The 27,991-nt window shown below is 39.4% G+C and overlaps 1 protein-coding gene and 1 pseudogene across 4 annotated transcripts; one reads left to right on the top strand and one right to left on the bottom strand.

The window, feature by feature from the left end:
• The first annotated feature begins 163 nt into the window (after window positions 1-163).
• LOC111148630 (prostaglandin reductase 2) lies at window positions 164-27,871 on the top strand. 4 transcript variants are annotated; one of them, XM_022505373.1, is made up of 10 exons: window positions 164-291; window positions 5,813-5,896; window positions 8,149-8,267; window positions 17,551-17,742; window positions 20,457-20,627; window positions 21,427-21,636; window positions 22,532-22,653; window positions 23,943-24,030; window positions 26,151-26,190; window positions 27,712-27,871. In XM_022505373.1, the coding sequence occupies exons 2-10, from the start codon at window positions 5,860-5,862 to the stop codon at window positions 27,786-27,788; spliced, it is 1,056 nt and encodes a 351-aa protein (XP_022361081.1). In that variant the 5' UTR covers window positions 164-291; window positions 5,813-5,859; the 3' UTR covers window positions 27,789-27,871. The 4 variants fall into 4 exon arrangements, with proteins under 4 accessions (XP_022361081.1, XP_022361082.1, XP_022361083.1 ...); XM_022505374.1 differs by lacking the exon at window positions 164-291 and adding an exon at window positions 387-547; XM_022505375.1 differs by lacking the exon at window positions 164-291 and adding an exon at window positions 1,699-1,722.
• On the bottom strand, window positions 14,096-14,621 carry LOC111148631 (annotated as a pseudogene).
• Window positions 27,872-27,991: the final 120 nt, after the last annotated feature.

The following is a 27,991-nucleotide window of genomic DNA, read 5'->3' as shown; positions in this document are numbered from 1 at the left end:
AGGCCGTCTCTTTCCCTCTGCCCCTCCCCCGCCAACAACAAAAACCCACAACACACTGCCCAGACAAGAGAGGATCCTTTAACACTCCGCAGCTTCCCCTCCTCTAGAAACGTGGGAACCCAGGAGTCCAGCCTAAACTGTAAAAGCCCGCCCCTGGAGGGGAGGGCGCTGAGGCGAGGAGCGCAGGTCTAGCAGTGCGCCTGCGTACTGGGTTCGGCGGGCTGAGGTCGCGCGGCGCGCCCCTCGCCGGCTCCTGACACCGCGCGAGATTTCCTCCGCAGCTGCGTGGCGGTGAGTGCCGGGAGAGGGGCGGCCCCACAGCTGCGGGCCGCGAACCGCGAACCGCGAGCTGGCTGGCGTCTTCCGGGTGTGGGAGGATCTAAAGGCCGGGGTGACCTCCACTTTTTCTCCTGGAGCTGCGGCGACGGTGGCGTTATTGCCTAGGTCACTAGGTTAGGGAATGCTACAGAAGAAACAGAGGCAGGTTCTCTTTTTTGAACTGTTGGGATTAAGCAACCTCGAGTGTGGACGTAATTGTGTTTTTAAGGTGCGTCTGGGACGTTAGTTTAGCACATATTTATTGGGCATCTATCATGTGCCAGAGAGTGAACGTAAATCATTGACACAAATCCCTATCCTCTCGGCGCTCACAGGGGAAGCCAGTTTGAAATTTGGGCTGTGGACGCGGGTTTTTATTCACTTCCATGTGAATGGGTGGTAGTGGGAGCTGGAGAGGACGGTGAGGTCGGTGGGATGGGCGAAGAGCCAGGCAGGAATCCCCACAGATTCGACTTGGGCAGAAGGTGAGGGAGCGACCAGCCAGCCAGAAAGAGTGAAGGATATCCCAGAGATTTCCACCTTTTACAACAAGGCCGTGGTCAGCAGAGCCGTTTATGGCAGGATAATTGAAGGAGATCAGGATAGGGAAGTGTTTCTTTAGAAAGATATTAGGAAGCTCATGATTCGGAACTGGGATGTGTTGTGTTTGAGTGTCGGTTCCAGTGTCGGTCTTTACCAGTTGTGCCAACATGGGCAAGTTATTCGACCTCTCTGTTGCTCCCTTTCCTCGTCTAGAAAATGGGGGTGAAAGACAGTACCATCCTCGTAGAGTTGTTGGGTGGAGGGGTTAAGCGAGACAATGATTATAAAAACTTTAGCCCCCCCCCCAAAAAAAATAAAATAAATAAATAAAAAATAAAAACTTTAGCCCAGTTCCTGGCACTTAGTAACATTCGGAAGACTGGGGGAGAGGAGTCTTTCCTAAGATCCCATGTGATTAGAACCCGGTCAGGTGATTAGAACCAGGTACTTTGTCTTAGTTCAGTGCCCTTTTCCTAATACTAGGCTACAACGTAGACGGTCAGATGACACACTCTTTATGACCAGCACGGGAGTGAATCTTTCTTTTCTTTCTTTTTTTTTTTTTTTTTTTAAGATTTTATTTATTTGACAGGGAGAGAATACAAGCAGGGAGAGTAGGTGAGGAAGAAGCAGGCTTCCCTCTGAGCAGGGAGCCTGATGTGGGGTGGGAGTGAATTTTTCAGTTGCATTGATCTGGTGTTATTTGGGATAATACTTAACATAATTGGAAACCCACTTAATATCATACCAAACAAACATGGTATGCTTAATGTGAGTCAATCAAGAGTTGAGTGTCTTCCCTACTCCTCTACTAGAGATGAATGTAATCACCAACACCTCTGTTTTCAGATCTACAGCTAGGTATGTCATATTTTAAGATTTTGATTTTGTAACTAAATCAAGTTCTTTATATTTTAAATGTGTTTGTTGTGCTATCAAGGGATATTGTATCTTAGTTAATTTTATCGTATCTTAGTTAATTTTAGTATGTTATAGTTGAAAACGTTGAAATTTAATACAGAGGGAGAGAAATTTGATAGTGTACTTTTCATGCTGATAAACAGTATTTGGACGAATCTGCAGTGTGCATATTTTAAAGAAAGCATGCACAAAGTAATCAGAGAAGAAGGCAAATATGAAACTTCATTTGGGAAGACTGAAAATTATGGTGCTGTTAGTAATCACTTCAGGGCAGTTATCTGTGGATACAGCCCCAATTGGAAAATTTTGTTTTTTAATTTTCCATAGTTAATGCGTAAGGTTATTAAATGGAAAATTTCCTTTTAAAAATATGTTTAGGGGCACCTGGGTGGCTCAGTGGGTTAAAGCCTTTGCCTTCGGCTCAGGTCATGGTCCCAGGGTCCTGGGTCATTGGGCTCTCTGCTCAGCAGTGAGCCTGGCGCCCCACCCCCCCTACTTGTGATCTCTGTCTGTCAAATAAATAAAAAAATCTTAAAAAAAAAATGTTTAGTCCCACAAGACATTTTGGACTTCTTGACGTGATGAGATAGGATGCACATAGCACCACCTTTAAAGATTCTTGTCTAAAAACTGAACCTGCATCTCATCGAATCTCTAGATCTAACTACTAGTCAGGGATTGGGGTTAAGGGGTGGATGAGGAAGATAGAAGAATGAGGTAAATGACACATGAGGGAGCAGTCAAAGGGTATTCCATAGACAAAGGAATTAAGCAACAAATGTTTCTTCAACAATCAATGGCATCAAATAAAAGAGAGGAGACTCAAAATGGAGTATGTGGACCTTGAATCCTGATTCTAATGAACCAACTGTAAAAGGACATGTTTGACTGAGGGTTGCTGGAGGGGAGGGAGGTGGAGGAATGGGGTAACTGGGTGATAGATATTAAGGAGAGCACATGATATAATGGGCACTGGGTGTTACATGAGACTGATGAATCATTGATCTCTGCCTCTGAAACCAATAATACATTATATGTTAATTAACTGAGTTTAAATTAAAAAAGGGGGGAATAAACTAAAAAAAATAGATTGCCTGTAATTGGCAAAACAAAAAAAAAAGACTTGTTTGAGACAAGGAATTTAAATATGTACTAGGTACTAGATAATGTTAAGGAATTATCTATATTGCCAGTTGTGTCAGGTTAATGGTATAGTGTTTGTATTTAAAATAATCTGTTACCAGAGATGCAAACAGAGGGATTTTTGGCAATAGGATGATGTCTGGGATTTGTTTTAAGGGGAAGCAGGGAAATGCAGTCTTTTAGCAGGGAAACGTGCATGAAAGAGAGAATGGATATTGAGGGCTGCTAGCCGTTAATGTCACAACCATTGAGATTATAAAAACATACATTACAAAAAGTAAGAAAGCAATGTTTTTTCTTCTGTCTTACTGAATGTTCCTAACATCATTTAGTTAATTGGGAGTAGAATTCCCTTCCTCTAGGAAAGAGTACCTATAGGAGAGTTGGACATCATTATGTGGCTGTATATGTAAAAACTCTGTTTGGGGGAGAATGTGGGACAATAGTGCATAGAGTGAGGCATGTGAGATCTGGGATGAGAAGAGTATATACCTGTCCCAACTCCTTTGCTTACCTGCTGTGTGATCTTGGGTACTAACTGTATCTTTGCTTCCCCATAAAATGAGAATAGTAATACATTTATCTATATAACTTTGTTTTAAAGAATAAGTAATGGAATGTATGTGAAAGTTCCATATAAATTATCTCCATTTAAATATTATGGAAGCAAGATTTGGGAACTACCCTGTGATGATTATTTAACATACTTTGGAGTATGTATGAATATCAGGTTTATATAGGATACTCCAGTACTTTATAAGGTACAGAGAAAAATGAAGAAATTGAAATATCGTGCAAATTTAGAAACTGGATTAGTGGTAGAGTCATGCATAAACAAAACTACCCAGTGATACAAGGCAAGGGATTATTAAATGTCAAATGGATTTATAGATGGTTGTCAAATGTCTAAATGTGCTGCTGTATAAAATCTTTTACAATATAAAATATAAAATTAGAAATGTAAAGAGCTAAATATGTTGCAATTGTTATAAAAAATAAGTGGTTGATACAGTTGTTTTCCTTTGGGCTTCTCAATGTTATGTACTAAAGATAAAATATCTAAGGAGAGAAGACAGAAGTGGTAAATATGTATATTGATTTTAAGAAAGATAATGTTTGCTTAGTATTTTAGAAGTCAAACAACTTAAACATACAGGATGGAAATTTTTATGTAGTAGTTAAGAGATTGGCTCTGGAATGTCAGGCAGGTTGGGTTTAAGTCTTAGCTCCACCACCTTAGGCAGGTGCTTAAACCCTTTAAGGGCCAGTTTCCTTCTGTAAAATGGAGATAATAACACTACTTAATATGATTGTTAGGAGATTAAAAGAGTATATATTTGGGGTGCCTGGCGGGCTCAGTCAGTAGAGCATGTGAATTTTTTTTCTTTAATATTTTATTTATTTGTCAGAGTGCGCGCTCGAGAGAGCCGCGCAAGCAGGGGGAGCCGCAGGTCAAGGGAGAAGCAGGCTCCCTGCTGAGTAAGGAGCGGGATCGTGACCTGAGCCAGAGGCAGACCTGACTGACTGAGCCACCCAAGTGTCCCAAGCCTGTGACTCTTGATCTCCGGGTTATAAGGTCGAGCTCCACACTGGGTGTGGAGATTACTTAAAATCTTTGAAAAAAGAATATGTACGTTAAATATTAAATGAATATGTGTGTGTGTGTGTGTGTGTGTGTGTGTGTGTGTGTGTGTGTGTGTGTGTAGATTTCATAGCACTCACAGTAGTACTTGGCATATAGTAGCATTCGCTAAGCTCAGGGCTGTTTCCCCCAAGTTAGATAGTGCCAGCACTGGAACCTCATTTTGTTTCTTTCATTAGTTCAAATTGAAAATCCAGAATAAACTGATCCTTCACCTTCTTATTTTGCCGTTCTGTATTACAGAATTTCCTATAAGGTGAGGATTTCAAATCTTTTAATGTTTTACCTTTTTTTTTTTGTTAAAGATTTTATTTATTTATTTGAGAGAGAGAGAGAGCGGGCATGAGAGGGGGAAGGTCAGAGGAAGAAGCAGAACTCCCTGCGGAGTTGATCCCAGGACTCCAGGATCATGACCCGAGCCAAAAGCAGTTGCCCAACCAACTGAGCTACTCAGTCACTCCAGTGTTTTATTTTTTAAAAAAATGTTTGTTCCAACTGAGTCAGCCAAGCAACTCTGATGTTTTACTTCTTCTTCTTCTTCTTCTTCTTTTTTTTTTTAAGATTTTATTATTTATTTGAGAGAGAGAGAGAGAGAGAGTACATGAGAGGAGAGAGGTCAGCAGAAGAAGCAGACTCCCTGCCGAGCAGGGAGTCCAGCGTGGGACACTATCCCAGGACTGCAGGATCATGGCCTGTACTGAAGGCCTGAACTGAATTAACCAACTGAGCCACCCAGGCACCCTGATGTTTTACTTCTATTATAAACAAAACTTAATTTCCATTTTAATGAATAAAATCATTTTTGAAAATTTGGTTACATTTCAAGCAGCTAGTGTTTTTATTTTTATTTTTTTTTAATTTTTTTTTTTATTTATTCATTCGACTAGTGTTTTTATTTTGCTACTAGATCAACTGTTTAGTTCTAGAGGAATATATCTTGTTTTCATTTAATCAAGCCACAGTGGGAGGCGTAATCATAATGGTATAAAGATGAATGTGCTTGAATTACGAGGCCAAAAACATTTTGTCTTAGTCTTTTGAACTTGTTCCTGTTAGCCAAAAATTCTAATTAGATTTGGTTTTCCTTTATATATTTGCTTTAGGAGGCAAACTCTGACAGGAGATTATATCTTTTCTGGATCCTGAATATGACTTTTCCTCTCCTTCAGAAACACAAATATGCTCTTTTTAAAAATTGTTAAACATTTTTAGACTTTGTGATTTAAAAAACATTTCTGTTTATAGGAGTTATTTTATACAGAAATCTTCTGAGACCACTGTACATCGAGGTGATGATTGTACAAAGAGTGGTATTGAATTCCCGACCTGGTACGTATTTGTGATGAATGAACAGCTGTGGTCTTTGATAATTATTATTGTTATTTTTAAGATTTATTTTTTTAAAGATTATATTTATTTATTTGACAGAGATCACAAGTAGAGAGGCAGGCAGAGAGAGAGGGAGAAGCAGGCTCCCCGCAGAGCAGAGAGCCCGATGTGGAGCTTGATCCTAGGACCCTGAGACCATGCATGACCCGAGCCAAAGGCAGAGGCTTTAACCCACTGAGCCACCCAGGCGCTCCATTTAAGATTTATTTATTTATGAGAGGGAGAGAGCAGGGGGAGGGGCAGAAAGGGGGGGAGAGAATCTCAAGCTGACTCCCTGGTGAGCAAGGAGCTCAAGGTCAGGTGAATCCCATGACTGAGAGCAGGCCCTGAGCTGAAATCCAGAGTGGAACACGGAACTGACTGAGCCACCCAGGCACCCCAGTCTTTGATGATTATTAATGAAAATGAAGGAACAAAAGTAACAGTTGGGCGCCTGGGTGGGTGGCTCAGTCATTAAGCGTCTGGCCTTCAGCTCAGGTCATGATCCCAGTGTCCTGGGATGGGGGACCACATCGGGCTCCCTGCTTAGCAGGAAGCCTGCTCCTCCCTCTCGTTCTCCCCCTGCTTGTTTTCCCTCTCTCCCTGTGTCTCTCTGTCAAATAAATAAATAAAATCTTAAAAAAAAAAAGTAATAATGTGGTAAATTAAAGTTAGGAAGATATTAACCCTACTAGAGATGTTAGAAGAAACTAACTCAGTTTTTTTTAATGTATTTTTTTTAAGATTTTAAAAATTTATTTGACAGAGTGAGATCACAAGTAGGCAGAGAGGCAGGCAGAGAGAGAGGGGGAAGCAGGCGCCCCACTAAGCAGAGAGCCTAATGTGGGGCTCCATCCCAGGACCCTGAGATCATGACCTGAGCCAAAGGCAGAGGCTTAAACCACTGAGCCACCCAGGTGCCCTGTAATACTCAATTTTTAAGTAATTACCTGTTAAGGCCATTTGTTGAAGAAGAAAGGTATTTTGGAATTATTATATTTAAGAGGTTATATTACAAATAAGGATGGCTCTTTTTTTTTTCATTGTAGCATACATTGTCGATTCTTAAAACTTGCCTTTCTGTCTTATGTGAAAAGCACTGACCTATGTCTGTGCTGACATTTAACCTGAATCATAGAAACTTAGGTGTGGAAATAACCTGGGAGGTTTGGGCACATGCTGCTTTGATTTTACTGTTTAGGTGTGGCCTGGGGAAATCACTTACCTTGTCTTTTTTTTTTCCCCCCACTTACATTTTCTAACTTCAGTTTTAATAAAGTGAGTTGTTAGATTAACATTTTTACATCTATTCCCACCTTACACGTTTGATGATTTAATCAACAGAGAAAGTTTGCCTATGTTAAACATAACTGAATAAGAATATACTTTTAGTGATGGCATTTTTTGCTTACAAATTTTTCTTTTCAATCTTCCAATTTTCAAACTTTTAAAATTTATTTATTTATTTTAAAGTTGGCTCCACACCCGTTGTGGAGCTTGAACCCACAATCCTGAGATCAAGAGTTGCATGCTCCACCAACTGAGCCAGCCAGGTGCCCCAAGACTTTACTTTTTTAAAAAATTGTATTCATTTAAGTTTCCATTTCTTCTTAAAATGAGGAAGGAATGTTGACTTAAGTATTTATTTTGGCTGATGTGGTGTTTCTGCTACCTTATAAATTTTGAATTTTCGTAATTTAAACTGGCTGTGAGTTTTCACTTTTTGAAATCCTATAATTTTAAAACAGATGAAATGATTTATCTGTAATCATCTTTAAAAAGAAATTTTGAAGTTAGCAATATTCCACAGGAACTTCTTGGGGAAAATCAAGAGCAGTTGAAACTATTTAAAGAGGGCGCCTGGGTGGCTCAGTGGGTTAAAGCGTCTGCCTTCGGCTCAGGTCATGATCCCAGAGTCATGCGATCAAGTCCCACGTCAGGCTCTCTGCTCCTCGGGGAGCCTGCTTCCTCCTCTCTCTCTGCCTGCCTTCCTCTCTGCCTACTTGTGATCTCTGTCAAATAAATAAATAAAATCTTAAAAAAAAAAACTAAAGAATTTATATTCTGTAACAGAGAAATTACAAAACAATGTAGACTTATTCGTGTCTGTATTAAAAGGGAGTTATCTGAATCCTAGAGTTACCTTCTAAAGAATAACAAATAATTACATGGGAAAGTAATGTTCTGATTTTATATTTTCCATAATATTTTAGGAAAAAATGGTAATCCAGTGGCAGAAAATTTCCGAGTAGAAGAAGTAAATTTATCAGACAATATTAATGAAGGACAAGTACAAGTGAGAACTCTTTATCTTTCTGTGGATCCTTACATGGTAAGAATCAGGATTTTGTGATTTGGTGAAAATTAATCTTATTTTCATATTTTTCATGTTGCATTTTAATATTGTGCAATCCTTATGATAAACACTTGAGCAATTATATCTTGATACCTGGGAATTACAGATTGCCTTTGCTGTTCACTAGTGTTCTGAAGGAATGTTGTAGAAGAATGTTTTCATAATAGTAGTACATGTGGTTAATCAGGTTTTCAAATGTCTAGATCACTTCCCAGTAGTAAATAAAGCTTGATGATAGTAGATTAAGATTGGAAATTCTCTCAGATTGATCGAGTTTACAGTGCAGGCTCTGTATAAGACCTTTATTCTAGTTGGTCTCTCTTTTTTTCTTTTTTAAGACTTATTTATATATTTTAGAGCAGTGGGAAGGGGCAGAGGGAGAGGGAGAGAGAAATTCAAGCGGACTTGAGGTTGAGGCCTGACACGGGGCTCAGTCTTATGACCCTGGGATCACAATCTGAGCAAAAACGGAGAGTCGGACACTTAACCAGCTGCACCACCCAGGCACCCCTCCAGTTGATCTCGTTTTGAAGGAACGACTCCTTTTTAGAGAAAGATTTGTTGAAAGATATTGTTTAGGACTACAGCTGAAAAGCCCTCAGGCATGTAGACTTAGATTCAATACAGAAATAGTTTTTGCTTCTCCTTTTCTTTTCTTTTCTTTTTTTTTTTTTAAGATTTTATTTATTTATTTGACAGAGATCACAAGTAGACGGAGAGGCAGGCGGGGGGGGGGGGGGAAGCAGGCTCCCCGCTGAGCAGAGAGCCCGATGCGGGACTCTATCCCAGGACCCTGAGATCATGACCTGAGCCGAAGGCAGCGGCTTAACCCACTGAGCCACCCAGGCGCCCCTGCTTCTCCTTTTCCTACACAAACACTTTTTATTTCATTTTCTTGCCTGATTAGCACCTCCAGTACAGTGTTACATAGAACTGGTGAGAGTAGAATCTTTATCTTGTTCTTAGATCTGAGGGAGAAAGCATTCAGTCTTTTACCATTGAGTATGGTGTGGGATTTGGTAGTTGCCCTTTATCAGGCCCAGGAGATTTCCTCCTGTTCCTGATTTGGTTCTTGGATTGTTGAATGCTTTTATCATAAAGGGATTTTGTTTATTGTGATAAGATACATATAACAAAATATGCCATTTTAACAATTTTCAGATGTATAATACAGCAACATTAGGAATATTCACAATGTTGTGCAGCTACCGCTTTCCATTTCCAGAAATTTTTCATCTTCTACAACAGGAATTCTGTGCCCATTAAATAATAAAGTCCTCCTTACTCCTTCCCCCCAGAAGCAGTTTTAGATTTTGTCATATGCATTTTCTGCTTCTCTTGAGATGATCTTGGGGTTTTTGCTTTTTAATCTCTTGAAATGGTTTATTACATTAATTAATTTTTAGATGTTAAATCACTCTTGTATTCTTCAAATAAATGACATTTGTCTCAGATGTATAATTCCTTGATATGTTGTTGGATTTATTTATTTTTTTATTAAAGATTTTACTTATTTATTTGAGAGAGAGAGAGAGACAGGTAGTGAGAGAGATCACAGGCAAGGAGAAGAGGGAGAAGCAGGTCCTCTGCTGAGCTGGGAGCCTGACTCAGGGCTTGATTCCAGGGCCCTGGGATCATGACCTGAGCCAAACAAAGGCAGACGCTCAACGAACTGAGCCACCCAGGTACTCCTGAGATTTCTTCTTTTTTTGAGATTTATTTGTTTATTTATTCGAGAGAGAGAAAGTGTGTGTGTGTGTGTGTGTGTGTGTGTGTGTGTGTGTGTGTGTGCAGATGGAAGGAGGAGCAGAGGGAGAGGGACAAACAGACTCTATGCTGAGTGCGGAGACCCATGTGGGGCTTGATTTGGGTGACTGAGCCACCTCTGTGCCCTGATATGTTATCAGATTTAGTTTGCTACTATTTTGTTGATTTTTTTTTTTTTGCATCCATAAGGTTATGAGACTATATTCATGGTCTCTTGTTTTCTTGGGATGTGTTTGCCTGACTTTGGTATTAGGGTAATTTGGGCCTCAGAATGGGTTGGGAAATGTTCCCTCCTGTTTTTTTTTCTTTTAAACTTTTTTTTAAAGATTTTATTTATTTATTTATTTGACAGAGAGAGAGATCACAAGTAGGCAGAGAGGCAGGCAGAGAGAGAGGGAGACACAGGCTCCCCGCCGAGCAGAGAGCCCGATGTGGGACTGGATCCCAGGACCCTGAGATCATGACCCGAGCCGAAGGCAGAGGTTCAACCCACCGAACTACCCAGGCTCCCTGTTCTTTTGTTTTTTTTTTTTAAGATTTTATTTATTTGACAGAGAGGGATCATAAGTAGGCAGAGAGGTAGACAGGGGTGGGGGGAAGCAGGCTCCCTGCTGAGCAGAGAGCCCAAAGTGGGGCTTGATCCCAGTACCCTGAGATCAGGGTCTTGATCCCAGGACCCTGAGATCATGACCTGAGTTGAAGGCAGAGGCTTAACCCACTGAGCCACCCAGGTGCCCTGTTTCCTCCTGTTCTGTTTTTGGAAGAGTTTGTGAAGAATTGGTATGCTTGAAAAGACTGGTAGAATTCACCAATGAAGCTGTCTGGCCTGGGCTTTTCTTTCTGGAGAGTTTTAAAATTACTAGTTCAATATCTTTGTTTTAGGCCTACTAGGATTTTCTGTTTCTTCTTGAGTCAGCTTCAGTAGTTTGTGTCTTTCTGGGAATTTGTCCGTTTCATCTAAGTTGTGTAATTTATTGGCATACAGTTCTTAGTATTTCCTCATAATCCTTTTATTTCTGAAAGATAGGTAGTAATACCCTTTCTTTCATTCCTGATTTTAGTAATTTAAAGTTTTTTAAAAAAAAATTTATTTATTTGGGAGAGAGCGAGAGAATGAGAGAGAGAATGAGAGGACAGAGGTCAGAGGGAGAAACAGACTCCCTGCCGAGCAGGGAGCCAGATGTGGGACTCGATTCTGGGACTCCAGGATCATGACCTGAGCTGAAGGCAGTTGCCTAACCAGCTGAGCCACCCAGGCACCCCTGATTTTAGTAATTTAAGTCTTGTCTACTTTTTTCTTGGTCAGTTTAGCTAAAACATTGTCAGTTTGTTAATTTTTCGAAGGAACAACTTTTGGTTTTGTTGATATTCTGTATTTTTTCCTATTGTCTATTTCATTAATCTCTGTCTTTTGTACTAGTTTTACAGCTTCCTTTTGTTTATGTAAAATAAGTTAAAAGGAAATCAGGATAGCTTATTCAATAAGCTGTTGGATCAGTTGACTGTATACTTTTGGGAAAAAATTACGTTTTTAGCTCAACACTTCAATAGAATAAATTCCAAGAGATATTAAAAAATTAAAGAAAAAAAATGAAACTATAAAGGGGCACCTGGATGACTCTTGTTACTAAGCATCTGTCTCTTGATTTCAGGTCATGTATTGCCTCTGCACTGGGCATAGAGTCTGCTTAAGATTCTCTCTCTCCTCCTCTGCTCCACCCCCGCCCCAGCACATCTTGAACTCTCTAAGAGATATATGTATATGTCTGGGTTAACAATTGAATGATGTTGGGGAATATAAGACTTTATAAGAATGACAGTAAACCCAGCTAATACGAAGAAACATGATTGATGAATATGACTATTTTAAAAACACTGTCTTTGGGGCGCCTGGGTGGCTCAGTGGGTTAAGCCACTGCCTTCGGCTCAGGTCATGATCTCAGGGTCCTGGGATCGAGTCCTGCATCGGGCTCTCTGCTCAGCGGGGAGCCTGCTTCCCTCTCTCTCTCTCTCTCTCTCTCTGCCTGCCTCTCCGTCTACTTGTGATCTCTCTCTGTCAAATAAATAAATAAAATCTTAAAAAAAAAAAAAACACTGTCTTTTGTAAAACAAAATAGCATGTACAAAATCAAAAGATAAATGGCAAACATAAACATTTGCAATATAATTAGGAAAAAAAGATGATAATGATTGACATGCAGAAAGTTCCTATACATTAGTCTGTGAAAAGTAGAAAGTTGGCCAAAGAAACAAATAGGCAATTTTATGATCTCTTTCTGTATTACTGTTTCTGTACTGTCTGCTTGCCTCCTTCTTTTGGCTTTTAAAGTGCCAAAGTAAAGGAAAAAGAAAATCCTGCCTTACCTCTTCTCGAGCTTTATTTACAGTGGATGCCCCATGACAGTGCCATTTTCTGCCGGGAGAGTTGTAGCTTTGGGAAGGCTCCTCTTCTCTCTGATCCAGGAGTACAATTCAGCCTCTTTCAGTGACAGCAATCACACTTGATTGTACTAATAGTGGAAAGCAATTTGATGACTTCATTCAAGATTCTTCTTTGGTGTAGGAAGAAATTTTTCTTTGTGGGCTAGGGAAATGAGGTGGTGATTGGTCTAGGACATTCTAAATAGACAAATGTTCAAGTTGATACAGAGGGTTAAATTAGGTTGCTGATTTCCCACAGACCTAAAGATGCTCCACCTTTCAGTAGCAGTTAAGACAAGCTCAGTCAAGCTATGGCCCTTGAACTCTAGACTGTGCTAAGCAAATCACGTGAGGAGAATAATTACCATTTTTCAGGAGAAAAATGACAGTGTGCTATTTAGTACTTAGAGTCAATTCTTGATGATGACTGGCTTGGATTTCTTAAGACTTAAACACTTCAATATGTAAGACATAGCTCAGGGCACTAAGGATTATAAATGCCCTGATGAACAAAATGGGAAGCATATCATTGAAGCCCAGGATAATAAGTACAAAGTAAATTAAGAGGAAAAAATTCATCAAAGTAAAGCCAACGTTCAAGGTTAGAAGGGTTTTAAAAATCAAGTAGAGCAGTCCAAAAGGAATAGTTGAAAACAAGCAGAGAGGATGTGTTTTTCACAGTATTCTTTAAGTTGGAACAAACTTCCTATTCAGAATTCCCTCTGAGAGTCTTATAGTGAGAGAAATTTATGACCCAACGATTTTTTCCTTAAAGGTTTTATTTATTTATTTGACAGAGATCACAAGCAGGCAGAGAGGCAGACAGAGTGGGTTGTGGGGGGAAGCAGGCTCCCCGCTGAGCAGAGAACCCGATGTGGGGCTCAATCCCAGGACCTGGGATCATGACCTGAGCTGAAAGCAGAGGCTCTAACCCACTGAGCCACCCAGGCGCCTCTGACCCAACGATTTTAGGAGAGATGATGAAACACCTAAGATTATAACATGGATTAAATTCATGACCTCCACTTCTGAATACCCCAACCTCAAAACAACAAAAACAGAAAACGCCTGTTTCCTCCAGGGAAGTACATAGCTTCTCCATCCACTCATTTCATGCTACAAAACTGACTTTTTCTTGAGAATTTTGTCTTTTCATTCTCAGTCAATCTCAAGTCCTGCGGGTCCTACTTCTAAGTACATCTCAATTCAGTCCACTTCTCCGTAAACTCCAAGGACATCTCTTTAGTCCAGATCACCATTGTTTCTCTCCCAGTGGGGTATCCTTGCATATACTCCCCCTTACATGGTCTTTCACACTGCAGCCAGAACGATATTTTACAATAGTAACTGATCATGTCACCTTTATGTTTAATGGCTTTCCTTTAGTCTTGAGATAAAGACTAACTTTCTGGATGTGGTCTAAGATGCTTCATAGTCTGGTCCCTGTTTGCCTGCCCAGCCTTACCATCCCCTACTTTACTTCTTCCCCTTGTACCCTGGCCACACTGGGCTTCTTACTTGTGTAACACACCAGTGGTCCTTTTTGCTTAAGCCTTATATTAGTCATGTTTCTCCTTTTCTGTATTTTTTTAATTTGCAATTATTCTGTGCAGAATTTACTCCTGGGCCATAAGTTTTTGTTTTCTTCAGTTTCTTCTGGGATATCTTTTTCTTCTGTGCAACCTCCTTTTCTGGTTTAGGGACAGTTTGCTCTTTTTCAGGAGGGATCATCTCGATGGGGCAGGGAGAGCTCCTGTGTGGGTTCATCTCACCAGGAGTCCTGTAAGTTCTATGCTGCATCTTGGGGACTTTGCTCACCTGGCCGGGCTCAATGACCAGAGAATCGACATCTAAACCCTTACGTGCAGCATTACTCTCTGCATTGTTAAGCATGTGTAGTAAAAATGCATCACTCTTCTTGGGCCACCGACCCTGTGTCCAGCCCCACTCTGTAGCCTGGACACACCTACCAGCTCCACCACTGTAGCGACAGAATGGCACACACGGCTTCAGCAAAGTGACATCTTTTGGATACTTGGTGGCTTTTCAGATACGCATACGCTTGATGGCCTGGGTGGTTTCATGTGTGTTCTTAAAGTGAACACAGAGATTTGAACCTCTTGATTTGCATGATTTTGTAGCCTCTTTTGGGTCAAGCAAATAGCAAACCGTTTTCAGAGGTCACCTCAGGCTGCTTAGGGGAAGAGCCCTTTTCTGTATTTTTAATGCTTTCATATCTTAGGGGTCTTCCCAATCCTGGAGAGACTGCCCCTACCAGCATATTTTTAGAGATAACAAACATCTTGCCTGAAACATAGCAACCACCTCCTTCGTCTAACTCTTACACACCAAGCTAATATTTTCCCTGGCCCAAATCCCCAAAGGGTCAGGTGCCAGACAACTAGGGACCACCCTTATAATCAGAGCCCACAGAAATTTTCCAACTGTCTAATCCTAAACTTACTCAAGTTTGTCCAGTCTCTCTTGCCTGTTTCTTACCCCTGAAACCACAGTAAAGACTCTGGGCCGTTTAGAAAAAAAAAAAAAACAAAAACAAACAAAAAAACCCCTGGGCCATCCTGTCCTGTTGCTGCTTTTTCTTCCTCATTAACTCTAGTGCTTCCCCGTGTGGCCCTGTGTGGTATGGTGTGCTGCTCCTCTTGGGAATTATAAGTGATAAACTCTTCCTTCAAGAGTTTGTTGGCAGTTGGCCCTATGTCTGTCATTTGACTATACCTGACTAAAAATCCTGAGTACAGATTAAAACAAGCATATTCTCCCTCTGTCTTCCTCTCTCCCTCTGTCTTCCTCTCTCCCTGGCCAACTCCTGTTACTCCCTCAAAGCCTGCATTAAAAGGATTTGCTTTGGTAAATTACCTTGAACCCTCGGACTAGTCCTCTCTCTGTTACATTTTCTCAAAACAAGACCTTGATCTATAGCATTTATCCTAGTTGTAATGAAGAATTACTGGGGTAGTTATTAGATGTCTGTCTTTCCTCCTTTTTTTTTTTCTTTTAAAAAATATTTTATTTATTTGTCAGGGAGAGAGAGAGAGCACAAGCAGGGGGAGCAGCAGCCAGAGGGAGAAGCAGACTCCCAGCTGAGCAAGTAGCCTGATGTGGTCCTTGATCCCAAGACCCAGGGTTCATGACCTGAGGTGAAGTCAGTTAACCAACTGAGCCTCCCAGGCATCGTGATGTCTGTCTTTCCTAATAAAGAGTAAACTTATGGAGACAGAGCTCTTATTTATCACTATATCTCCAGTCACTAGCATGGTGTTAATATTAAGTACTAATGAAAGGAAGGAGGGAAGAAAATCATCTTGGTTGCTTTTACTAGACATTGTTCTTAAAAAATATATATTCAAGTTCATAACTAATTTTAATCACCAGTGTACACAGTATTAAATGGTTGTATTTAATGTATATATACTACTTTGATTTGATATTTAAGTGACTTTATATCCATACTTAGATATGAAAAACTAGTCCAAATATTATTTTGGTGGTTATATAATATTCTGTTGTGTTGACATCATTTGTTTACCTATGGAGAGTTACTTGCTCCTCTTTTCTCTGTTAGCCTCTTTTAAGAGGTCCTCGGGGGGCACCTGGCTGGCTCAGTAAAGTATGTGATTCTAGATCATGGGGTTATTAGTTCGAGCCCCACATTGGGTGTAGAGATTACTTTAAAAAATAAAAGCAGGGGCGCCTGAGTGGCTCAGTGAGTTAAGCCTCTGCCTTTGGCTCAGGTCATGAACTCAGGGTCCTGGGATCGAGTCCCACATCAGGCTCTCTGCTCCGCAGGTAGCCCGCTTCCCCCTCCCTCTCTGCCTGCCTCTCTGCCTACCTGTGATACCTGACTGTCAAATAAATAAATAAAATCTTTAAAAAAAAAATAAAAGCAAAAAAAAAAGCAAATTACCTTAAAAAAGGAGAGAAAGAAGGTCAGGTCCTTGGTCTGGCAGTATTCAGTGGCTGTTGCATTTGCTTTCCATGAATACTTGGGAGGGGGACGCTAGCAGAAGTGTAGTAAGTATATTGTCATAGAAGTTTCTGCCTCAGATCCCTGTTGGGTCCTTTTCCCTGGTGAATTGAACTGTGCCACATGAGGCGCCTTAATGAGGTACCCATCTGTCTTTTCAGTCTCCCACACTGCCTCTACACCTTGGCCTTCATGAGTGGGCAAGAGTGAGCCACAGAGAAGAAGAGAGTCTTAACTGCTTCTCAGAGATATCTTTAGCTCTAGTCCTGTGGAAAGGTGTGGTGCTTCTGTGACATTTTGTCTTCATAGAATAAAGAGAACATCTACCTGAGGTTAGGCGGTATGATGTAATGCTTGGTCTGACTTGTAATGAACAACCGTGTAAAAATTGTTTCGTTTCTTCTTGGGTTATTTCCATGGAGGAAGCAGAATCGCTAGGTCAGTAGAAATGAGTAGTAATATGGTCTATATGTTGCCGGTTTGTTTTCTAGAAAAAATGTAAAGTTTTATAATAGCAACATGTAAGTGTATGTAATTTGACACAATCCATTGAAAGCACTGATGCAGTATTTTGTATTATGTTTGCTAGTGTAATGTAATAGTACCTACTTTAATTGTTTAAAAATTTTAACAGCTTTGTTGAAATATAATTCATCTGTCATACAGTTTATACATTTAAAGTGTACAGTTCAAGGGCATCTGCCTGGCTCAGTCAGAAGAGCATGCAGTTCTTGATCTGGTGTTCATGAGTTCAAGCCCCATGATGAGTGTCGAGATTACTAAAAATAAGTAAATAAGTAAATAAACTTAAAAAAAATAAAGTGTACTATTCAGTGGTTTTTAGTCTGTTCACAAAGTTGTGGACCTTTCTAATTATACTTCTTTACTGATTAGAGAAGGGGATACATCCCTTTTTCAGGATAAAAAATAACTGAAAGGAAGATAGAATTTAAGATAAGTATAATTTGTTTGACTAAGACTTAATTTGACATTACTGACTATATACCTTTCTTTTAGTACTGAGGTAAATTAATAAACTGGCTGGTATTGCCAGGCAGAATTACCATAATCGTTTTTTTCTTTTAGCGTTGCAGAATGAATGAAGACACTGGTACTGATTACATAAGACCTTGGGAGCTATCTCAAGTGGTTGATGGTGGAGGTATTGGGATTGTCGAAGAAAGCAAACACATTAATTTTACCAAAGGCGATTTTGTGACTTCCTTTTATTGGCCCTGGCAAACCAAGGTTATTCTGGATGGAAATAGCCTAGAAAAGGTGATATATAATATGCAATATCTGGATTCTCTCCATCCTCCCCCCCTTCCCCGGTTTAATTTTTACTTTGTGCATTTGGCATTCAGTTTGTTATCAGGGAAAAATAATAAAAGCATGTATTTTCTTTTAGATAGCTTCCAAAATGTGGAAAACCTTTGTTTCTTTTCCACTGTTGGCCGTAACTATATGACAGTTCTTAGATTATTAGCGGATGGTGGTGTTTTCTGTATTTTATTTCTCAAATTTTGCAACTATAAAATAAAACCTGAATTGTAAGCATCAAAAAATATTTTATGCCAAGAACCAGCAGGCCCCTTAGAGTTGTGTGCTTTAAGGTTTCCTGAGAGGGGCGCCTGGGTGGCTCAGTGGGTTAAAGCCTCTGCCTTCGGCTTGGGTCATGGTCCCAGGGTCCTGGGATCAAGCCCTGCATCGGGCTCTCTGCTTGGCGGGGAGCCTGCTTCCTCCTCTCTCTCTGTCTGCCTCTCTGCCTACGTGTGATCTCTGTCTGACAAATAAATAAATAAAAATCTTTAAAAAAAAAAAGTTTCCTGAGAAATTGCCATTTAACTTAAGAAGTGCATTTGGTTTGTTCTTGAAATGACTTTTTCTATCAAAGTCCTGAGTTCAGTCTCTGCTGTTACTTGAATCATGTGAAATTACCAATATTTGTCTGTTTTTCCCTATGAAACCTGGTAGCTTCATGTAATTCAACCTAATATATGTCATCAGGGAAGTTACTTCATGCCTCTGGCCCTTAGCTTCCACATGTGGAAGAAGAAAATAGTGTAGCTCTCTCACAGATGAGTGTGGACATTAAATGCTATGAGAAATATGACTAGGACTTTCTTAAAAGTTTTATACAATTTTAGTACTTTTTTTAAAAGAGTTTTTAATTTTTTAAATTTGAGAGAGGGAGAGCACAAGCGGGGCAGGGTAGGGGCACAGGGAGAGGGAGAAGGAGAAGCAGGGAGTCTGCTTTCTGAGTATCATTGACTTTCACATCTCAATTACCTTTATGTATACAGTAGATTTAACTGGTAGTTGATTAAGACTACTGAATACAAACTGCCATTTTATTTGTTTATGACAAATCAAATCAAATTTATGACATCAAATCAAAGTACAAATCAAAATAATGTAGTGAATCTTAATTATTTTTGGTGGATAATTAAACTTTTAATTATTAAAAAATACTATTATATAATTATATAATATTATTATAAAATATATTAAAATATTATTTAAAATTTTATTTTAAATAAAATATTATTAAAATATTATTATAAAATTTTTATGGTAGGGAGTCTTTCCATATCATTTCTTTTTATCCAAATTCCCCCTAACTTTACAGATAAAAAATAGACACAGAGAATGTAGAAGTATAATTAACTATTGAGAGGGCCTGGTAAACATATAAACATAAAATGCTAGAAAGTTGAGAGCCCTCATTTTATTCTGTAATTAAAAGAAATTATATTTTATGGTACATTTTAAGCATCAACAATGAGAACTCTTGGGGTTTGAGCTGATTTTTTTTTTTTAAGATTTTATTTATTTATTTGAGGGAGAGTACAAGCAGGGGGAGGAGAAGAGGGAGAGGGAGAAGCAGGCTCCCCACCAAGCAAGGAGCTCAATGCGGGACTCCATCCCAGGACCCTGGGATCATGACCTGAGCCAAAGGCAGGTGCTTAACTGACTGAGCCATCTAGGTGCCCCTGAACTGATTTTTTTTTTTTTTAAGATTTTATTTATTTATTTGACAGAGATCACAAGTAGGCAGAGAGGCAGGCAGAGAGAGAGGAGGAAGCAGGCTCCCTGCCGAGCAGAGCGCCCGATGTGGGGCTCGATCCCAGGACCCTGGGATCATGACCTGAGCCGAAGACAGAGGTTTTAACCCACCGAGCCACCCAGGTGCCCCCCTGAACTGATTTTTATATAGATAAATGCTTACTTTGGAATTATCAGAGATTTTATTTATTTATTTATTTTCAGAGATTTTAAAACCTTCCAATTCTGCCTAATGTTTTCCCCTTAAATATTTCTTCTCTAATTTTTATATACTTGGGGCACTGATGAGAAAGAATGCTTAGTGTCTTTCATGTGAGAATTCCTTAAAGTTTTTGTTTGTTTGTTTTGCCATAAAGAGAAGTAATATTCATTTCTTTTTTACTTTGTACAAGTAAATTATAGAATTTTAGCAAGACCGAAGAATGGCTTACTGTTCTAGAAACCATATTGGGTTGTTTATTAGTCTGCTTGGAACGCCATTACAAAATACCATAGACTGGGTGGCTTAAACGACAGAAATTTATTTTCTTAAAGTTCTGGAGGCTAAAAGTCTGAGATCTAGGTGCTGGAAAATTTGGTTTATAGTGAAGCCTCTCTTCCTGGCTTGCAGGTGGCTGCCTTTTTGCTGTGTCCTCACAGGGCATTCAGCCTTTCATTTGTGCACATGCAGAGAAAGAGCTCTGGTGTCTCTTCCTTCTCTTACTAGGAAACAAGTCCTTTTGGATTAGGGTCCCTTCCCTAGGACCTTATTTAACTTTAGTTATCTCCCTAAAGGTCCTATCTCCAAATATAGTTACATTAAGGGTTAGGTCATCAACATAAGAATCTGGGGGGGACACAACAGTCCATAACAGGTTGTCTCTACATTGTTGACTTAAAACAGGAATTCCTAGTATTATTTTTTAAAGTTATATGTTTTTTTTTAGGTGGACCCACAACTTGTGGACGGACACCTTTCATACTTTCTTGGAGCTATAGGTATTCCTGGTTTGACTTCCTTGATTGGGATACAGGAGAAAGGTCACATAACTGCTGGATCTAATCAGACAATGGTTGTTAGTGGAGCTGCTGGTGCTTGTGGATCCTTGGCCGGGCAGGTAAAATTTCTGAGAATTAATTTGATTTTCTAAAATAAGTGGTCATAATCAAATTTCTGGATACATGTATATAGTTTAAAATATAAAATTGAACAAATTTATAATATTCATTTTACACATTTTGGGTAGAAATGATGTTATTACGTGCTTAGACTCTCTTCATAACAACATGAAAAATGTAGATTTTTGTATCTTGTTCTCTATTAACAAAAACAGACATGGTAAATTCTAGAGCATTGCTTTAATCAATATGAGGAAGAAGCTCATAGAGTACCTATCTGGAATTCATGAATTAAAAGGCAAACTCATATTTTTGAAAATCTTCAAATTAGAGAGCACTTACTGGGTTCTAGAAATATAATAAGGATTATGATAGAATTTTTAAGTAAATTTATGTTTTATTTATTTATGTTTTATGAATAACAGCCTTTATGGTGTGAAAACCATTGAAACAAAACATTTTATCATAGTAGTGATTTTAATTCCTCAGAGGCCTGAAAAATAATGAACTGCAAGATAGTGATGTTTTGAGTCTATTTCTTTTATGAAATCAGCTTTGAATTGTGTGATTGTAACATTAAAACTAAGTCTCATGTTAGTCAATCTTCATTTTTTTAGGAGTGACCTTATATCTGGTCTCAATTCTTTTGGTTTCAAATTCCTTTAAGCCAGCAGCTCTGTAATCAAACCTAATTGTGATGAATACTGTCATATACTTGTCATATCTTGTGTGCTTTCACATTTTTACACTTAGATGTGGTAACAGAAAATTGTTTGATTTTTAAAATCTCCCCCTTAGATCGGCCATTTGATGGGCTGTTCCAGAGTGGTGGGAATTTGTGGAACGCAGGAGAAGTGCCTCTTTCTGACCTCAGAACTAGGTTTTGATGCTGCAGTTAATTATAAAAAGGGGAATGTCGCAGAACAGCTCTGTGAATTATGCCCAGCTGGAGTGGATGTTTACTTTGACAATGTTGGTGGTGACATCAGTGATACAGTGATAAGTCAGGTTGTGTGCCGATTTGTTTGTTATAAATTTGAATACTATATTTTATTTGTACTGTCTTTTTATCTGATATTGAGAAAAAAAATCTCTATAAAATTCTAGGGTTTATTGTGAGAAATAGTGTGATGGTCAGTATTGTAATTAAATGACCAAAAAGCTTGCTACAGCTACTTCTATTTGCTTGCAGAATTTGCACGTGAGTATCAGTTTCAGTTCTTTGCTAGCAATAGTATATTTTCACCTGCAATTTATTTTTGTCAAGAATTAGTTGTAGGGATGCCTGGCTGTTTTGGTTGGTCAGGCATGCAACTCTTGATCTCAGGGTTGTGAGTTCTAGCCCCATCTTGGATATAGAGATTACTTAAAAATAAAATCACATTTTTATTGTTCAAATGGTGAAGTTTTGACCCTAACTCCCTATCAGTTAAGTCACAGCCATGGCCTCTGGCTTTGGGTAGGGAAAGGATTTACATAGATTACAGGTATTTACATATTTTTATTGATAATGTTATAAAATATGAACATTAGCTATTAACACCGCATTGTCTTTTACTGTATGTAAAATTATGTGCAGTTGAGGTTAAATTATTTAAATCCAAGGAAATTCTTTACTGCTACTACTAATAGTAGCAACAATGGTGACACAAGTGTAATTCTTGTGCACATTACCAAACTTTCATTTACCTCTATGTTCCTTTGGAGGGGACTTGTTTCCTAGCTAATTAAAACTCTTAAATACATATCAGGCATAAATCTTCAAAGTAAAAGCAATTAATTGCACCAAATGATTAAGTAACAATAATCAAGGAGGCATTCATGGCATTGAAGCAGCCATAAAATCAGTAAACATAGCAAAGGCATGTATCTTAGGGTATAATCCTCAGTTTTCTCTGAACAGATGAATCAGAACAGCCATATCATCCTGTGTGGTCAAATTTCTCAGTATAACAAAGATGTGCCTTACCCTCCTCCACTACCCCCTGCCATAGAAGCAATCCAAAAAGAAAGAAACATCATAAGGTATGGTCTCCCCTTTTCCCCTTATTACCAGATTCATGAGTTTAAAGATCATAGATGTATATGGAATGCATTGTTCTTCATATATAACTTTTCCTTATTTTTAAAAAAGATTTATGTATTTTAGAGAGTGAGAAAGCATGCTTGTGCGCATGGTGGGGAGGGGCAGAGGGAGAAGGGGGAGAGCAGACTCCCCGCTGAGCATGGAGCACAATGCAGGGCTTGATCTCCTGACCCTGACACAATGACCTGAGTCTAAATCAGCAGTCAGACACTCAACCATCTGAGCCACCTAAGCGTCCCTATAACTTTTTCTTATTAAATAAAGCTTGAAAATATACATTTTAAGCCAGTTCAATATTTAGGTTTTTGCAAAGTAGCTCCCTAGCAGAAAAGTTTCTTTCTTTTTTTTTTTTTTTTAAAGATTTTATTTATTTATTTGACAGAAAGAGATCACAAGCAGGCAGAGAGGCAGGCAGAGAGAGAGGAGGAAGCAGGCTCCCTGCCGAGCAGAGAGCCCGATGCGGGGCTCGATCCCAGGACCCTGAGATCATGACCCGAGCCGAAGGCAGCGGCTTAACCCACTGAGCCACCCAGGCGCCCCATCTTTCTGTTTTTTTTTTTTTTTTTGGCAGAAAACTTTCTAAAAAATGCATCTGTCCTATCAATCTTTTGCAAGTCTTTTTTTCCCCAAGTAATAGAAACTCACATTGGCTTCAGTGCAAAGGAAATTTATTGGCTCATGTTTCTGAGAAGTCCGGTATTAGCATTGACTTAGATTTGGCTGGATAAAAGGTTGGCATGGTGGCATCACCACTCAGTTTTTCTCTACCTCTGGGCTGTTCTTTATTTTGGGGTGGCTTTGTTCCCTCGCAGGCTCTCTTGCAGCACAGCAAGAGGATGACTATTACCTCTAGTCCTATACTGGTTAGTAACCCAAGCAAAAAAGAGAACAGCTCTCTCCCATTTTGTTAAGTCCCAAAGCTGATACTTATTGGCTCAGACTGGCCTGGCTTTGGTCACAGGAGGGTAGGGAAAGGATATCACCCACAAAGTAAAATCACAGTGCTAATTACCAAACAGAGTTCTGGATGCCGGCCAGACAATAGAAGTCCACTATACTTACACCTGTAACTACACCAAAAATAACAAAACTGTATCTGACCAGACTCTGTGTGATTAAGTCCTAATGTTTGAAAGATTAACAGATATTAAAGTTCTGGAATGGTTTGGTGTTGGACTATTTCACCCTCTATAATTTCTGATCATTATCCTTTTCTTCTCCACTACAGAGAAAGATTTCTGGTGTTGAACTATAGGGACAAATTTGAGTCTGGCATTCTACAGCTGAGTCAGTGGTTTAAAGAAGGAAAACTAAAGGTAGAACTTGCTTCTGTTCTTTATCGCTATCATTTGTCTGCTACTTAAGATACTTTTTTTTTTTTTAAAGATTTTATTTATTTATTTGACAGAGATCACAAGTAGGCAGAGAAGCAGGCAGAGAGAGAGGGAGAAGCAGGCTCCCCACTGAGCAGAGAGCCCGATTCGGGGCTCGATCCCAGCACCCTGGTTTCATGACCTGAGCTGAAGGCAGAGGCTTTAACTCACTGAGCCACCCAGGTGCCCCTACTTAAGATACTTTTATGTTAGTTGAGTTTATGTTAGCAAACATTAACTTCATAATAAAAATTACTACAAAATTGTACTAAATGTTGTAAATTAAGTTTTACTCCCAGGTGAGTATAACCTCCTAATTGAGAAACTCTCTCTGGTTAGTCCCTTTATTTAAGATTTCATTAACCTTTACATTTCTTAGACTGTATTACAAGATAAATATGTGGTTTTTTCCAAATTTTAATATTCATTACTTTAACAAATATTTATGGAATGCTACTGTGTGTTAGAAGCCATGCTTTCTCAAAAATCTTATAAGCACCTCTTTGTACCCCTAACCCTCTACCACCATACTTCTTTTGTTCCCTCCCCGATATTCTGAAAAATCTTGGTTGGTGGCTGAAAATCAAGAGTTATTAATCTGGGGTCTAGACCCTGACCTAGGATGTTCTTGAAGCTTACAAATCATAGGCAAAGTTACATGTGTGTGTGCTTATGTTTATGTACTTTGATTTTGGAAAGAGGTTGTATAGTTCGTGATATTATCAATAGAAGATCAGACAATGGGAAAAGAGGATTTTATTTTTTAAAAGATTTATCTACCTATTCCAGAGAGAGAGAGAGAGAGAATCTCAGGTAGACTTCCTGCAGAGCCCAGAGCCTAGAGCTAATGCTAGACTCAATCCCATGACCCTGAGATCGTGACCTGAGCTGAAATCAAGAGCCAGATGCTTCACTGACGGAGTCATCCATGAGCCCCAAGAGGACTTTATTTTTAAAAATCAGGGACGCCTGGGTGGCTCAGTTGGTTAAGCAGCTGCCTTCGGCTCAGGTCATGATCCCAGCGTCCTGGGATCGAGTCCCACATCGGGCTCCTTGCTCATCAGGGAGCCTGCTTCTCCCTCTGCCTCTGCCTGCCATTCTGTCTGCCTGTGCTTGCTCTCTCTCTCTCTTTCTGACAAATAAATAAATAAAATCTTTAAAAAAAAAAAATTTTAAAAATCATTTTATAGGAAACTCTTCTGTGCTGCCTCCAAGAAATGAAGAATGTCTATTTTTAGACAGTGCTAAATAGTATTGCTGCCCTTTGCAAAAATGAAGAATATTAAAATTGACCCTGAGCATCTCAGGGTTTAAAGGTGCTGACACCCTCCCCCTCCATGTAGTTGAAAATCATAGTGTATCTTTTGACTCCCCCAAAACTACTAATAACCTACTATTGACCAGAAGCCTTACTGATAACATAAACGGTTGATTACATGTTTTGTGTGTTACGTGTAATTTATACTGTATCCTTTTTTTTTAAAGTTTATGTATTTATTTGAGAGATAGAGAGGGAACACAAGCACGGGATTGGTGGGGGGTGTTGCTGGAGAGGGAGAAGCAGGTTCCCTGCTGAGCAGGGAGCCTGATGCAGGGCTCATGACCTGAGCCAAAGGCTGACGCTTAATGGCTGAGCCACCCAGGCACCCCTATACTGTATTCTTTATAATAAACTAGGGAAAAGAAAATGTTATTAAGAAAATCACAAGGGAGGGGTGCCTGGGTGGTTCAGTGGGTTAATAAGCCTCTTTCTTTGGTTTGGGTCGTGGTCTCAGGGTCTCTGCGTCGGGCTCTCTGCTCAGGAGGGAGCTTCCCCTTCTCTCTCTGTCTCCCTCTCTGCCTGCTTGTGATCTTTCTCTCTGTCAAATAAATAAGTAAAATCTTAAAAAAGAAAGAAAGAAAGAAAATCATAAGGGAAAATACATATATAGTACTGTACTGTGTTTATAAAAACAATCTGTGTATAAATAGACATACACAGTTCAAACCCATGTAGTTCAGGGTCAACTGTAAATAGATACATTGAACTTGAGAATACTATATGTAGCTGTTTTGATTTACAGATCAGAGAGACTGTGACAAATGGATTGGAAAACATGGGAGGTAAGATGAATGTAGATTTATTTATTATATGCATGAGCTTAGCACAAATACTCCCTTTTTTCCTTGAATGCTACTTCCCTGGTGTTTTTTTCTTTTTAAATCATTTCTTTCCTTCTTGTAAAACCATTCTGCAGGTTTACTTAAATATCTTAATCAAACTCCCATTAAAGTTCAGCATAGTGGTATTTAAGAAGTATTGTTTTCACATTTCAAATAATAAATGTTTCTTTGGTTTTGAAACAATTTATGAAAAAAAATGTAACAATCATGAAAGTCATTTAGCTTCTAGGTAACTTTTTCAGGTTGAATGGTTTTATTTACTTATTTATTTGAGAGAGAGAGAGAGAAAGAGAGAGGGCAAGCACGCAAGTCAGTGAGCTTGAGGGTTGGGGAAGGAGCAGAAGAATAGGGAGAAGCAGGATCCCTGCTCAGCAGGGAGCCCCAACCCTGGGCTATCCCAGGGTCCTGAGATCTTGACCTGAGCCCAAGGTAGACATTTAATCAACTGAGCCACCCAGGTGTCCCCAGGTTGAATAATTCTAAGGCATCATGAGATTATATTAAACACATTTTCAATATTTAGATTTCTTTTTTTTCTTTTTAAGATTTTATTTATTTGAAAATGAGAGTGAGCATGAGCTGTGGGGCGGGAGAGGGAGGAGAGACAGGAGAAGAGGCAGGGAGCAGGGAGCCTGCCCTTGGGCTCAGTCCCAGGACTCTGAGATCATGACCTGAGCTGAAGGCAGAAGCTTAACCAACTGAGCCACCCAAGCACCCCAGATTTCTATTATCTTTAATAGTTTTTTTTAAAAAAAGATTTTATTTATTTATTTGAGAGAGATAGAGAGCACAAGTAGGCAGAGGGAGAGAAAGCAGGCTCTCTACTTAGCAGGGAGCCTGATGTGGGGCTCGATCCCAGAACCCTGGGATCATGACCTGAGCCGAAGGCAGCTGCTTAACCTACTGAGCCACTTAGGCACCCCTGTTTCTTTTTTTTAAAGATTTTATTTATTTATTTGACAGAGATCACAAGCAGGCAGAGAGGCAGGCAGAGAGAGAGGGGGGAAGCAGGCTCCCTGCTAAGCAGAGAGCCTGATTGGAGGCTCGATCCCAGGACCCCGGGATCATGACCTGAGCCGAAGGCAGAGGCTTTAACCCACTGAGCCACCCACGCACCCCAGCGCCCCTATTTTTAATAGTTTTTGAAAAATTGTTTTTGCTGACATTTTATCCTCATACTTACTTATTCTAGTCTTCAGACTCTAAACAGTGAATATTGAGGTAGATATGAACATTTCTAGTTTGGGTAAAAAGCACATTTTTAAGATATAAATTGGGTTAGTTTATCTTGTAACTTTGTCAGTGTTTCACTTGAGGCTTCTTTTCATGACAGTTTCCTTCTAAATATTAAAATCATTGCAGAAATTATTCAAATTAAATGTATGCGTTTGTACTGATAAACATGTATGATAGCGATATTTATGTTTTCATATAATCTAGGTTTTTTTTTTTTCTTTCTAGCTGCATTCCAGTCCATGATGACAGGAGGTAACATCGGAAAGCAGATAGTTTGCATTTCAGAAGAAACCTCTGTGTAATCTGTATAAGCATCTTCATCAAGGAAATACACAGATTTCTTTCCGTTTTGTACACAGATTTTTTTAAACTTTTTTTTTTTTTTAAAGATTTTATTTATTTACTTGACAGAGATCACAAGTAGGCAGAGAGGCAGGCAGAGAGAGAGAGAGAGAGGAGGAAGCAGGCTCCCCGCCTAGCAGAGAGCCCAATGTGGGGCTCGATC

The sequence above is a fragment of the Enhydra lutris genome, unplaced genomic scaffold (assembly GCF_002288905.1).
Source record: "Enhydra lutris kenyoni isolate GAN:26980312 unplaced genomic scaffold, ASM228890v2 scaffoldscaffold20, whole genome shotgun sequence".
NCBI classification, from domain to species: Eukaryota; Metazoa; Chordata; class Mammalia; order Carnivora; family Mustelidae; genus Enhydra; species Enhydra lutris.
This window is presented reverse-complemented; position numbering and strand designations above follow the sequence as displayed.

Bases quoted from the DNA above. Each gene is read 5' to 3' on its own strand.
- LOC111148630 (XM_022505373.1), top strand. From the start codon at position 5,860: ATGATTGTACAAAGAGTGGTATTGAATTCCCGACCTG. The intron at 5,897-8,148 runs GTACGTATTTGT...ATAATATTTTAG, and splicing joins GGTATTGAATTCCCGACCTG to GAAAAAATGGTAATCCAGTG. The intron at 20,628-21,426 runs GTAAAATTTCTG...TCTCCCCCTTAG, and splicing joins GTGGATCCTTGGCCGGGCAG to ATCGGCCATTTGATGGGCTG.